At 36.9% G+C, this 15,271-nt stretch overlaps 1 protein-coding gene across 1 annotated transcript in view; it reads left to right on the top strand.

The window, feature by feature from the left end:
* The window catches only part of LOC110330206 (transmembrane protease serine 11C), a 59,634-nt gene extending 57,126 nt beyond the window's left edge, over window positions 1-2,508 (top strand). The window contains exon 9 of the mRNA XM_021210183.1: window positions 2,262-2,508. Coding sequence (XP_021065842.1) covers window positions 2,262-2,508 — 247 coding nt within the window. The remainder of the gene's footprint in view (window positions 1-2,261) is intronic.
* The last annotated feature ends 12,763 nt before the right edge of the window (window positions 2,509-15,271 follow it).

Raw genomic sequence — 15,271 nt, 5'->3', positions numbered from 1 at the left:
AGNANGCAAATAACTATTTATAACACACAATTGTCCTCTATAATCATAGGATTTCATCATTCTATTTTTCATACTAAATTAAACTTATTCTTGAACATCATGAAGACTTTAAACCCCCATTGTACTTAATTGATTAACTAGACCTGTGTCTCCTAACCTGCCACTGCCTAAGATCTACACTTCAGTAACTGTGTTTACTGCACCCCAGTGACTTCATCTTTTACTTCCTCCCACACCTGTTTTAATATTCTTTAATCACAGAGTCATCTGTCAATTCTCCCAGCTACTAAGCACTAGATGAAATACTTCCTACTTGTAAACCTAAAGAATTTAATAATATCACAGTGTATCTTTTATTGTGCTATGTCAAATCTTTGCCATATGCTTTTATTACATACTGCACTATGTTCTAATCTTCCTTTAAAATTATAGTTTTATTAATAACTAGAAAATTGAAAAAATTAAATGAAAACCTCTTTAATTTCCTTTCTTCTTACTCCATTTCTATTTGTATCCATATTCATTTGGTTTCAGCGATTTTCTTCTACTATTTAAAACTAATTTCTTTCCTGTTTTCTTCACTGTCTCCTACCATCTACACAACTATTTGTACTATCTATTAATATTAACATTCATATTTTTAAATTTCCCTATTCTATTGATCCCTTCTGTACGTTCTGAAATATCAAAACAACTCTCTCATTCAAGCAAAGTCTTAGGAACTTCCTGTAACTCATACAAAAAGCAATTGTAAATTGTAAATTAATACCAAAAGCACCATGTTCTGATTTTTAAATGGGAAAATTGCCTAAATAGACATTTTTTTCAAAAGAAAATAATACAAATGAGGTCTAAAGAAATAGTTCAGTAGCATTGTGCTTGCCATACAACCATGAAGACCTGAGTTTGTATTCTCCTTCTTCCATTGGGAACATGGTCATCTATATAAATAATCATAGCACTTGGGAGACAGAGAAAGGAGGATCTATAGTTAGACTATTAATTGGATTAGTGACCTCCAGGTTCAATGAGAAATCCTGTCACACACACACACACACACACAAAAAATAAGTTGAAGAGTGATGAAGGAAGACACATGACATGAATTTGTGATCATCACATGCATACAAATGTGCACACACACATGCATATACATAAAAATCCAGAAATACCTATTTTTAACATGAAAAGTTGCTCAAAAATCTATGATCACAGGAGAGGAAAATTGAAAACACAATGAGATATCACTTTAAAATGATATTAATTATGACTATAATAAAAATAAATAAATTGTCTACAAAGATATAAGGGAAATTATACACTAGTGATAGAAATAGAGAATGGTACAATCATGATGGTACTTCTAAAAACAAACAGAAAATGAAAAGGTCTACACAGAAAGTCAAAGTCAAATAACTACGTCATCTCATGGGGTCTTTAAAGGTCAGTCCACTAATACAGAATAGAATGAGGTCTGCTGAGGCTGGAGAGATGGCTTAGCATTTAAGAGCACGCACTGCTCTTGCAGAAGACCTAAGTAAGTTTCATTCCCAGCACCAGCATAGGGTGGCTCACACCTGCCTCTAACTACAGTGTCGGGGATCAAAGCTCCCTTCTAGCCTCCACAGTTTCTGGCATACATAAACATATACAGAAGTAAGAATATGACTTTAAAACAAATAATAGTACTACTAATAATAGTTATTAAAGTGGGGAGTTGGGAAGAGATGGATGGATACTATTCAAAACAGGCTACAAATTTTTGCTTTAAGAAGATTCTAATTTGGGGGATCTAATGTATAGCACAATTACTTAACAACATATCATCGACTTGAAATGTGATGAAAGTACAATCTTAGTTTTCTCATACAAGAAAGCAAAAAATGTGACATAAAAAGTTGCTTCCCTTGATATAGGGAATAACATTTGCTCAAAAATGGGTAACTATGTCCAATTTAGTGGAGGGTGAATAGACGCCTTCATTTTTCCCTCAGCGTAGCAGTAATATAAGAAAGACTGTTCCTCAATATGGTGATGTTTGCATAAGAAGAAATACCTTCAACAACTAATTAATAAATAAGATGAAAGTTTTCAGTTTTCATACTAATTTTCCATTATTACATTGCATTAGTCAAAGATGTATACTGACATACTGGATTTTAGCATATAATAATGGGACAGATAAAATATGTTAGGCTAACATCATTTCAAGTATTGAAATATCCAAAGTGTTTTGTCTTGTTTTGTTTTGTTTTGTTGGCCTCCCCTGCCATTTCTACAAAAGGAAAACGGATATATTGTTTGTTGTCAACATATATTATTAACTGTACCCTTTTTTGTCTCCAGGGTGATTCTGGTGGACCATTGGTTAGTGAAGATTCTAAGGGCGTCTGGTTCCTCGCTGGTATTGTAAGCTGGGGTGATGAATGTGCACTTCCAAACAAGCCTGGTGTCTACACTCGGGTGACATACTATCGAGATTGGATCACATCCAAAACTGGTCTCTAGTGTGGTTGTTCTTTGTAGATTCAAGCTCAGTGGTTACATATCTGTTAAATATGTTTGTAATCCCCAAACCACATTTTCTTAGATATTTCTCCTCTTCTACACATTTAAATATAAAATTTAACGGCATGAAACTTTAGATTTAAGATGTTTATTAAAGTTTGGCAAATCTTTAGTGAGATTATGAACCAAAATACATAATTTTCTCCTTTACCCATTTTGAGGATAAATATAATTATTAAAGTGAATATGGTTTTGGTTTATTAAGGAAATACTCTCTGCTACTTGGGTGGGGCAGATATTTGGGTAATGTATCACATGAGCATTAGTTATACATGGTTCGAATTGTATAAGCCCTCTTCTACCGACCAGTTCATGGATTCTCCAGAATCAATGTGTTTGAGGACAGAGTCCGGTGCATTGTAGTAACACTGCCCATAAGAAGTACTGGAGAAAATATATCTATTTTCTATCTGGTCTATGTGTCAAAACTAATTCTTCCAATTCTTCCTCGTCTTAAGTGATAGAAATCAAAATAATAACTCCACGGAATGTATTAATAAACCACAGTGTTTATTGACTTTTCGTTCTCTCTTGACTGTGAAACTGAAGTCAGAAGGTGGTTCTCTTGCAACAGTAGCATGATCCATGGGCATATTAATTTTGTTTCAATAGGTAGATTTAATTCATAATGCGAATAAAGCCACATTGTTTGCATTCCAACTCTTAAAATGTCTCAACAGTACAAATTAGCAACTAGATAAACAATATGAAAAATTGTTCTCACGTCACTCTGACTTTGCCCATACAAAAACATTCTAGTGGCGGGTACTGGTGTCTGAAACTGAACAGTGATGTCAATTCTGCTGCTCAGTTGACATTGCGGTGAAACCTTATCTAATCCAACTGCTTTCTCAGACTAAAGTCCATCACTGTCTCTATAGGACTTTATATTTCTCTGCTTCATCACTAACAATCTACAGCTACCACCATAACCATCATGACAAATTCCTAGTACCTCCTACAGATTGTATAAATAATATTCGCTAATATTTACTGGTTCTTATTAGTGCCAGGCAATATACATAATTAAAATCAATGGACAATTCCAGGGAAATGGTCGCCTTGGTATTTCAATTTTGTAGATGAGTTTACTAAAGAAGGCCAGCAGTTTTCTGAAGATCAAAGAGCCTCTAATTGACTGAGATCCAAATCACACAGCTCTATTTCAGAGCTCACAATTTTAACAGATTGTTATGTTACAGGATATTGTTAGTACCTAAATATTTCAAAAGAAATTAACAAACAGAACTAGGTAAGGAAAATATGATTTTCTGGTAGTTTAACCAGACTAGGCCTCTTGCGTCACGTTCTAAAATGTAGAATTTCTCAGAAGCATTATGGATCAATTTTAGGTGCATTACATGGATGCTTTCACAACATTCAACTTATCTTATTATATATCCCTAAGAATTAGTGTTTTTATTATTTGTATTTTAGAAAACAGATATAAACAAAATAAAAGCATACACACATTGGTCAAAACTGACCTAGCATGGGCCAGGCATGACTCTGGCCAGGGAAGAAGTGGGGCTTTGATTGACAAACCCTCAAATTAAATAGGGGCAGATCCAAAAATTTAAAGAGTTATTTATTACCTCATGTAAAATCTGCTATGTTCTCAATAGTTAGAATAGTATTCAGTCATATAATATAATAAAAAGTGTATTGTGTTTATTGATATTAACTTTTAAGTTACAGATTCTATGTGCCATATGTATTTTGTTCTATTAGAAAAAAATTAATACACACTAATGACAAACCACCACTACTCTCCTTCACTTAATTTCTTTATATATGCTGAATATGGACTACCAACATTAGAAAAGTATAAAATACTTTTATTTTGATTCAGAAAATGCTTTCATGTGAAGACATGTATTGTCAGTATAATTTCAGAATATACATTCAAATAAGGATGATTAAATGACCCCATTTACAGGATGATACACTGTATAATAATAAAATCCCTTTCTTCAATATAAGTAAAAACAGTAATAATGGTTTCTCTCCATCTGGGCACCAAGGTCATAATTACTGGGCTTTCCATTAGATATAGGTATTTCTCCTATAAAAAGTATCTCTCAAGATCCCGTGATTTGAACAGACTTAAAGAAATTAAAGTGGAATTTTCACAAAAGCTAGCTCTACTGTAAAGAATTATACATGCTATCTGAAACTGTAAAAACCTCTGAATTTCCATACAGGGATAAGACAAAAACTCCTTGACACAAGTTTGGCAATGATTTTTATGAGTCTGAGACCAAAATCTCATACAATAGGGAATAATAAACATTAAAACTGCATAAACTAAAAAGTTTCTGCACAGCAATCAACAAAATGAAAATGCATCCTAGAAGATGAGAGAAAGTATTTGTAAACCTTATATCTGACAAACACCCCAAATACACAAGAAAACAAGCTGCCCCACACCAGAAGAAACAAGAACCAACAGCCTGATTTTAAAATGCATGAATGTCTTAAACATTTTTTCCCAGAGAAGATATACAAATGGCCAACACGTCTACAGACAGGGTCTCAACTTCAATCATCATCAAAGGAGTGTTCATTACACTGCAGCACTACCACCTCACGCTTGTTAGGACAAGTGCTATTGAGGAGAAAGGAAGAGGAGTGTAAATAAGAATCTAAACTTGGAGCTGGAGAGATGACTCAGTGGTTAAGAGCACTGACTGCTCTTCCAGAGGTGCTGAGTTCAATTCCCAGCAGCAACATGGTGGCTCACAACCATCCGTAATGGGATCTGATGCCTTCTTCTGGTGTGTCTGAAGACAGTTACAGTGTACTCACATATATAAAATTAAATAAAAACCTTTTTAAAAATAATTTAAACTTATAAAGCCACTGTGAAAAATAGTATACAAGTTACCAAAGAAATCACAAATAAAACGATGATAGGTCCAACAATAGTATTAGGCACACTCGTGGTAAATAGGCATAGACAGGTAAAACAACCATAAACGTGAAATAATTTTTAAAATATGAAAACAAAAGAGAATTAATCTATAGTACATGCTACAGGAAAGAAATCACTAAAACAAATACTGAATTGTCTGTTACATGCAGAAAGTTTTTCATTGCCTAGAAATAGAAGGGCAGTCGCTGTGGGCTGGAGATTGACATACATACATACATACATCAAATCATTTTTACACTTTGAATATACACAATCATTACTGATTAAATAGCTACCCTGAATATAAGTAATTACTATGTTTATTACATAGATGAGTGCTGTCAGGAGGTATGGGGGTTTGGTGGAGCCCACTGGAAAAATTCCATGTTCATTTACTAGGACAAGGAATTGGACCCAAACACGTGGACAGTAGTAGCAGAAGTAAGGGAAGTTAATTAGAAAGATATGTAGTTCCAAGGGAGAAAGTGGGCTGAGCAAAGACAAAAGTGTAACAGTTAAAACACTACACAAACTCAGGGTTTCATGCCACATAAAACAGTCTCTTCTCCAGGCTAATTCCCAGTGTGCTTTCTGATGCTGCTCTGTCCGCTACAGGCAGTTCTGCAAACAATTTATCGCGCCACGTTACTTGAATATCTTAAGTCTCCTCAGGGCATACATAGTTTAGCCATGAGTCACCTTCAGACTCGAGAGACCCTCCACTGATTCCAAGTCTCCAGGGAGAGCCCCGGGGTTCGGATCCTGTCTACCGCTTCCCTTGGCATGCTCTTGTGCAAGCTCTCCTAGATGTCACTACCCCACAGACAGCACTACAAGTTCTGCATGTTGAAGTACACTACACCAATCCCTCTTGGCTAGTGAGGTAACAAACAAGCTTTGAATGAGATGAAGGGTCACTTTTCTGCTTGATTCTCCATTCCCTTTTAAAGCCTGATGCATTTGTGGCTGCCACCTCTTGGGCATACTCACTGTGTGAATGCCATTCAATGTCACTGCCGTGGTGATTAATTGTGGCAAGCTATGTCTTACAGATGCCCTCCTCAGATCTGCCAATACCTAATAGGAACAGTTTTGTCACAACCAGCTGTCTTCACTAACAACTTTGATCTCTGATTGCCCTCATTTCTCTCCAACCCCCATCTTGCTGTTTTTCAGGTTGTTTACCCTTTGTTTATACTGGAAAGTATACTTAGACCCACTCAGAATTTTTTTGGCATAATAAGTTTACTGTCCCTTAGAAGACACTATAGTTTAAGTAGAAAAAGCTTCGCAAACCGAAAATGTTTCATTAAGTAAATAACATAAGATTTTTTTGAAACCCACTTCTCTCAAGTCTTTGTACTTACTTGCTATGTAATGAATTCTCTTGGTTTAAGAAACAATCAGACCACATTGATTTCCCAATTTGAAATGTTGGAGGAATAGTGACACAACTGTTAAAGAAAATTAGACACAGCCAACTCCTGTGCGGTTAGTGAATGAAGACTGAAGTTACCCCAGATGCTATGCACGAATACAGAAACCGTTTCACTGAGTTTTTATACAAATACAACAAAGAAAGCCACAAATGAAGGTATATTTGAAATTTATATTAGCATATAGAGCAGAGAATTGGTTGCAGCAAGATAGAGGGGGAAAGGGAAGGAATCTCAACTTTGGGGTTCAGATACTGTCTGGTACTCTTAGCCTTTGGGTCGGTGGAAGCTAAGGGGGTATTTGTGCATTCCAAAAGAATTTAGCTAATGGTAACAAGGATGTTAAGGAAAGCATAGAGGTGGGCAATAGTGGGCTCTTTAGAAGACCAGAAGATAACTCAAGATATATTTGGCTCCCAGTGTAACATTCCAGCTCTTTTCAGCCTTGTAGAATGTTTTGCACACCTGCTAGGAACTTTGGTTTACAGAGCACAGCTTTATTACTTTCCCTTTAAAAAACTCTGTGATTTTGGGTCTTTTGTATTATTCTGTATTCTTGTAATCTAAGACTCTGTTACACAATAAATATTTAAATAAATAAAAGTATAAATTAATGAATAAAATTTGCAAGTTATAAGTCTTAGGACTTTATTGGATAAAAATACCATTTTATTGTGTCTAAAACATGCAAAATAAAAGGGAACAATTAAAAAAATTACCATGAAGTTGAAAGAGAAATTAAAGAATATGTCCTGAATTTTTACAGAAACTGATGAGATTCAGAAGGCTCAGGAGTTTCCCTGGAAAACCAAACTGTCTGATCCGCACTCCCTTTGATTATGAAAATGACACTTCAATTCCATTAGAAGAATGTTGGTACTGTCAAACATCGATTTCCCAGAATGTTCTTTGAATAATTACACTGATCGTGGTCATTACACTACTGCTCCATGATCTGCTAAGTGTCAGTTGCCATGGGCACACATCTACCTTCTCTGCAGAATGCAGTTTATGGAAGTCACCACCCAGATAAACCCAAGAAAGCATACCTCTCTCTACCACATAGCCTCCTTTCCTAATGATCTAGGGCAGCTGTAGTTCCTTTGTTCTGCAAGTCTCCACATGGGATGAGGGTAAACGCTGCTGCCTGTGCAGCCAGCCTTGTCCAGTTTCTTTCCCCGCCCTTTCTTGGGTGAAGGTAAAATGGCGTAACCTTGGAACATGTATTTAGGTTTCCCAAAATACCATCATCCAAATGGTATTTGTTCCGTGAAGTTTTCCAGTGTATCCCTGCGGTAGGCAGATTACAACCAAACGGGGGAGGGATCTACTGTAGGTCTTAGATGCTATTTAATGGCATTCATAGCTTTTGAGCTGGGAAAAGTTAAAGGCCTGTCTGGACACCCTGAAATATGTTTTACATCTACTTATTAATTTGTGGGGTATGTAGGTAAGTCATGGCATGCTATAGAGAACAATTCCACAAGAGTCATTTCTTTTTTTTCCATCACATGTGTTATATGGATCACAGTGGTCTAAGATTATCATTCCTGGTGGCAAGTACCTTTACCTACTGCCTTAGTCAGGGTTTCTATTCCTGCACAAACATCATGACCAAGAAGCAGTTGGGAGGAAAGGGTTTATTCGGCTTACACTTCCACATTGCTGTTCATCACTTAAAGAAGTAAGGACTATGACTCAAGCAGGTCAGGGAGCAGGAGCTGATGCAGAGGCCATGGAGGGATATTCTTTACTTTCTTGCTTCCCCTGACTTGCTCAGCCTGCTCTCTTATAAAACCCAAGACTACCAGCCCAGAGATGGAGAAACCCAAAAGGGGCCCTTGCCCCCTTGATCACTAATTGAGAAAATGCCCCACTGCTGGATCTCATGGAGGTATTTCCCCAGCTAAAGCTCCTTTATCAGTGATAACTCCAGCCTGTGTCAAGTTGACACATAAAACCAGCCAGTACAATTGACCCCTTGTCAACTTGACACACAAACACATCACTATTAAGCCTCAACCCTTAGTTTCTTATTCATCCCCAAGATCTAAATAACTTTAAAAGTCCCACAGTCTTTACATATTAAAAGTTCAATCCTTTTAAAATATCCAGTATCTTTTAAAATTCAAAGTCCTTAACTGTGGGCTCCACTAAAATATTTTCTTCCTTCAAGAGAAAAATACCAGGGCACAGTCACAATCAAAAGCAAAAAATTAAACTCCAACTGTCCAATGTCTGGGATCCAACTCACGATCTTCTGGGCTCCTCCAAGGATATAGGTCACTTCTCCAGCCATGCCCTTTGTAGCACACACGTTGTCTTCTAGGCTGCAGCCACCTATACTCCACTGCTGCTGCTGTTCTTGGTTGTCATCTCATGGTACTGGCATCTCCAAAATGCTGCTTTCTTCTACTGTAACTTGGCTTTAACAATAACCTTTCATTGAAATGAAAATAAATAAACTATCCAATAAAAAAAGAAATATATCTGAGAACTGTATTGTTTAACAATTTATGATAAATAACATGTAAATGAGAATTGAAATATAATTTAGAAATATAAGTGGGGTTATTGAGCACACACAAATTGATATACTATTATAATATACTCTAGTTTCATTCTCATTCCATTGTCTTATTCTAGTTTTTGAAGTATCTCTATAAAATACATTTATAAGAGTGGTTCATTTTGTCCTAGGACTGCTTTAAGACTCTCTACAGAATCTGACTATAATTTGTCTCATGCTCTAGCAGGGGTGTGATTTTGCTACCCACAAATAGTTTCNGCATTTGTGTAACATTTGGAATGTTGGGGACTTTTCGGAGGGTACATAAATCCGAGGGCCCCAGGGGGCAGTGTAGGTTGTTGATAGTTGGTTGGTTGTTCTTGATTCCTATTAGGTGGGATTTATTAAGCAGTCATACCAAAGAAGAAATATGCTGAAGGCAAAGATCAAACTCGCCCCAAGGAANTCAATGCCCCTAATCAGCAGGAAGTAGTCTAATGATAATGTTGCCTCATTTCCTTTCTATCCTTTTTCCTCTACCTGGTGTTAGAGTGTAAGAAAGGTGGAAGAGTAGGGGTGAAAAGGATGGAAGAAGAAAGAACCCACAAAATAGCCAAATTCCAGCTACAATGTCCTTCTTGCTCAACTATGATGGGTTTTTTTTCTTATGTTCTAAATATTATTTAACCCCTGTCAAATAAAAATATACCATCAAAGAATGTCTGTCATTGACTCTGAAATAGATACTTATGCTTTATAAGGAGAATGGTCAGGTCCATTCGTGGGCTTTCTATCTAAATCCAAACCATTTCTGCCACCAGACAGCTATGTGATTTAGGGCAAGTCACCTAACAACTCTGGGACTCCATTTCCCCACTGCAGAATTGGGGTAATAATAATACCTACTTCCAAAGTTATCCACTTGTACTCAATGCAAGTAACAAAGCCCTTAGAACAGTCCCTGACATATAATTCTGATATTTGTATTTGTTAAATAGAATATTTATTTACAAGAGTTTGACCCACTAAAAGAATGGTCATAACAATGTATTTCAATAAAAACTTATAAATCCTCAGAAAGTTTATGAAGAAAAAAATTAAATCTTAAAATCCGTGCTTATAAGACATAGAGCAGGATTTAAAGCAGGAAATAGTGAATTTTTTTCAAATGTTATCCCCTTTCCTAATTTTGCCCCTCCGCAGAAACTCCTATTGCACCCCCTCTTCCTGCTTCTATGAGGGTTCTCACCCACCCACACTCACCACACTGCCCTGGCATTTCCCTACACTGGGGCATCGAGCCTTCAGAGAACCAAGAGTCTCTCCTCCCATTGATGCCAGATAAGGCCATTCTCTGCTACATATGCAGTTGGAGCCATGGGTCCCTCCATGTGTACTCTTTGGTTGATGGTTTAGTCCCTGAAAACTCTGGAGGATATGGTTGGTTGATATTGCTGTTCTTCCTATGGGTTGCAAATCCCTTCAGCTCCTTCAGTCCTTTCTGTAAGATAGAAACTCTTAAATGTGTCAACATGTGTTTATCATTACAAGAATAAAACTTAAACTATAGGCAGATCCTGTGCCACAGTGCTCATTACCCAAATATACTGCCTGGAGAGAGCTGGTCTCCCAGGAATGCCAACACACCTGTGAGCACAGGTAAGACCAACACTTCTGCTCAAATTCCTGGCCCAAGATGGACCCATCCAGAGCAATCAGGACACAAGAACCAAGGTAGATCCAGGAACAGAATCCTTCCAGTTTCTGTCTGCACCCAGAGCTGACTCTGTGCCACAGCTCTCCTAAATTCCTGCGGGAAAGAATTGGTCTCTGAGGAGTACTGACACACAGGCTTGCAGGAGGGACAAGCCACAGTCAGAGACAGCAAGACCAGCTAACACTAGAGAAAACCAAATGGTGAAGGGCAAGGGCAAGAACATAAGCAACAGAAACCAAGGCTACTTGGCATCATCAGAACCCAGTTCTCCCACCACAGCAAGCCCTGAATATACCAACACACCAGAAAAGCAAGATTCAGATCTAAAATCACTTCTTATGATGATGATAGAGGACTTTAAGAAGGACATAAATAACTCTCTTAAAGAAATACAGGAGTCACAGGTAAACAGCTAAAAGCCATTAAAGAGGAAACACAAAAATCCCTTAAAGTATTGCAGGAAAACGCAAGCAAAAAAGTGAAGGAATTGAAAAAAACTATCCAAAAATGGGACTAGAAACAATAAAAACATCACAAAGGGAGACAACCCTGGAGATAGAAAACCTGGGAAAGAGATCAGGAGTTATAGATGCAAGCATCACCAACAGAATACAAGAGATAGAAGAGAGAATCTCGGGTGCAGAAGATACCATAGAAAACATTGACACAAATGCAAAATGCAAAAAACACCTAACCCAAAACATCCAAGAAATTCAGGACACAATGAGCAGACCAAACCAAAGGATAATAGGTATAGAAGAAAGTGAAGATTCCCAACTCAAAGGGCCAGTAAATATCAACAAAATTATAGAAGAAAAGAAAGAGATGTCCATAAACATACAAGAGGCTTACAGAACTCTAAATAGATTGGACCAGAAAAGAAATTCCTCATGTCACATAAACCTGTATTCAAAAAAATTGAAAATCTGATGAAATGGACAATTTTCTAGACAGATACCAAATACCTAAGTTAAATCAGGGTTGGATAAACTATCTAAACAGTCCCATTACCCCTAAAGAAATAGAAGCAGTCACTAAAAGTCTCCCAACCAAAAAATGCCCAGGACCAGATGGGTTTAGTGCAGAATTCTATCAGACCTTCAAAGAAGACCTAATACCAATATACTTCAAACTATTCCATAGAATAGAAACAGAAGGAACACTACCCAAATCATTCTATGAAGCCACAGTTACACTATGTATTCTCCCTTGGAGATGGAATGGTTTCTGTCTAATCAGGAACTTGTCATAATTTCCTTTCACAGAGGACTTCATAAAAATTTTTTCTACTTTTATCATATTTAATGTTTCAAATAGATTTTAAAAACTGAAAAGAATTTAAATGATAGTGTTTTAGTAAAGAGTACCCTATCTCAAGTTCATGTAAATAAAAGTATCTTACCATAACATAATTACAAATATGCTCGGAAAGATCAAACGTAAGCTTTAGCCAGCCTGTCTTTGTTTCCTACAAGTATACCCTAATATGCAGTCAGTACATGTTCAATTAATAAAATTTTGGGCATCAACACTGTAATTATGATTTTGTCTGTTTAAATGTATACATTATTGATTGTAATTTAAAAGGAGAAAGGACAGGGGCAGGAGCGACAACTCGGAGAAATAGAAAACCTGCTGTTCTTTCAGAAGGCTGGGTTTATTTTCCAGCATCCACATTATAACCACTTGTAACTCCAGCCCCAGAGAATCCTACACCTTCTTCTCATCTCCTTGGGTACTTTCAGTCAAGTGCACACACACACACACACACACACACACACACACACAATTAAAAACAAAATAAGTTTTTTAAGTGAAAGACTAACAACTTAAGAGTTAGTGAACATGTCACCTTTGACAAGTAGATGCCATCATTATGATCCTGCTTTATTACTTCATATATTGAAGGTTTATGTTTTTTCTTGAATCTGATCAACAGAAATATTATGTAAGTTCTCAACTACAACTTCTACAATTAACATCTGACACATCTGTAGTAAATTAAGAATTATGTCAAATTGCATCTTCTGAAAATGCAAGTAAGTATGACATTTTATATGTATATGATTGCCTTTTCTAAAATATGCATACCTTTTAGGATTTGTTTCTTGTCTCCATGTATTTTTGCATAAATGGTTCCTTTTAATGGCCAACATTCATTCTTCATCTAATATAGGAATATAAAAGAGCAAGACAAGTCTACCATTGAAGGAATGTGCTTATTGCTACAGCTGCCTAGATTTCTGCTGGCATTCTGGGGGAATAGTGTCTAATGAAAAAGACTTCCACTCTTTCATAAAGAGAGTCTCTACTTTTAGGAAGTTGTATCCTGTGCCAATGCACAAAAGGCTTTTATGTTGCCCACTTTCTCTTCTATCACATTCAGTGTGTCTAATTTTATTTGAGGTCTTTGATCCACTTGGATTTGAGATTTGTTTAGGGTGAAAAAAATGTGGATCTATTTGCATTCTTCTACATACAAGCATCCAATTAGACCAGCAACATTTGTTGCAGACACTTTCTTTTTTCCATTGTGTATTTCTGGCTTCTTTATCAATAATTAATAAATGTAACCTCATGAAACTGAACAGCTTCTATAAGGCAAAGGACAATGGGACAAAGGCAATAGGACAAAGTGGCAGCCTACAGAATGGGGAAAGATGTTCACCAAGTCCACCTCTGATAGGGCTAGTAAACAAAATATACAAGGGACTCAAGAACCTAGACATCAACAAACCAAATAATCCAATTTAAAAATGGGGTATAAAGTGATCTTCTAGCTAAGAGGGACTTTGGAAGCTTTCAAATGTGCTATGCATTTTGAATGATAGTGAAATTAAATAAACCATAAGAAAAAAATAAAATAAAATAAAAATGGGGTATAGATCTAAACAGAGAATTCTCAATACAGAAATCTCAAATATCTAAGAAACGGTTAAAGAAATGTTCAACATCATCCTTAGCCATCAGGGAAATGCAAATCAAAACTACTCTGAGATTCCATCTTATACCTGTCAGAATGGTTAAGATCAAAACAAAAGTGAGAGCCCATGCTGTGACAGATGTGGAGCAAGAACACTCCTCAATTGCAGATGGGAGTGCAAACTTCAACAGCCACTACGGAAATCAATATGGCGGTTCTTCAGCAAACTAGAAATCAATTTACCTTAAGACCCAGCCAGATCACTAAAAGATGCTCCATCCTATCACAAAAACACTTGCTTAATTGTGTTCATAGTGGATTTATTCTTATTATCCAGAAACTGGAAACAACATAGACGCCCCTCAACGAAAGAATGTGTAAAGCAAATGTTCATTTATATAACAGAGTATCATTCAGCTGTTTAAAGTCTGATACATAAAATTTGTAGACAAATTTATGAATCTAGGGGAAAAAATCCTGAGTGAGGAAACTGAGATCCAAAAAGACATACATGACATGCATTCTCTTATAAGTGGATATTAGCTGTTAAATAAAGAATAAGCACGCTACAATTTATAGACCCAAAGAGGTAAAGTAACAAGAAGAGCTCTACAGGGAATGCATGGATATCCCTGGTAAGGGGAAATAGAAAAGATTTAATTTTAGATTCTGGGTGTGAGGGAGAGAAATGGAAACAGGAGGGATCAGATGGTGGAAGGAAGGACGGAGGGAAAGAGTAGAGTATAGGAAGAGACAAGTGGAATTGGGGGGCATTTGGGGAGGATCTGGAAACCCAGTGCAGTAGAAACTTTCAGAAACTATGAGGGTGACTAGAGCAAGGACTTCTAGTAATAAGAGTATACAGAGCCTGAACTGGCCATTTTCTATAACCAGACAAAGCTTCCAGTGGTGGGACTGGGACACCATCCCAGCCACCAAACCTTCAAACTTCAACCCACAACCTGTCCTGCCTGTAAGATGTATTTGGGCAGTGGTGGCTCAGAGCTTCTGTGAGTGGCCAACCAACGCCTGTTCTAAGTTGAACTCCATACTACAAGAGAAAGCCTGTGCCCAACACTGGATGGCTAGAAACCAGAAGCTGGATGGTCCAGAGACCTAGGAAGATCCAAACATAACAAAAAAAGAAGGGGGGAGAAGGAGTAGGAGGAGGAGGAGGAAGAGGAGGAGGAGGAGGAGGAGGAGG

The sequence above is a fragment of the Mus pahari genome, chromosome 13 (genome assembly GCF_900095145.1).
Source record: "Mus pahari chromosome 13, PAHARI_EIJ_v1.1, whole genome shotgun sequence".
NCBI lineage: Eukaryota > Metazoa > Chordata > Mammalia > Rodentia > Muridae > Mus > Mus pahari.
This window is presented reverse-complemented; position numbering and strand designations above follow the sequence as displayed.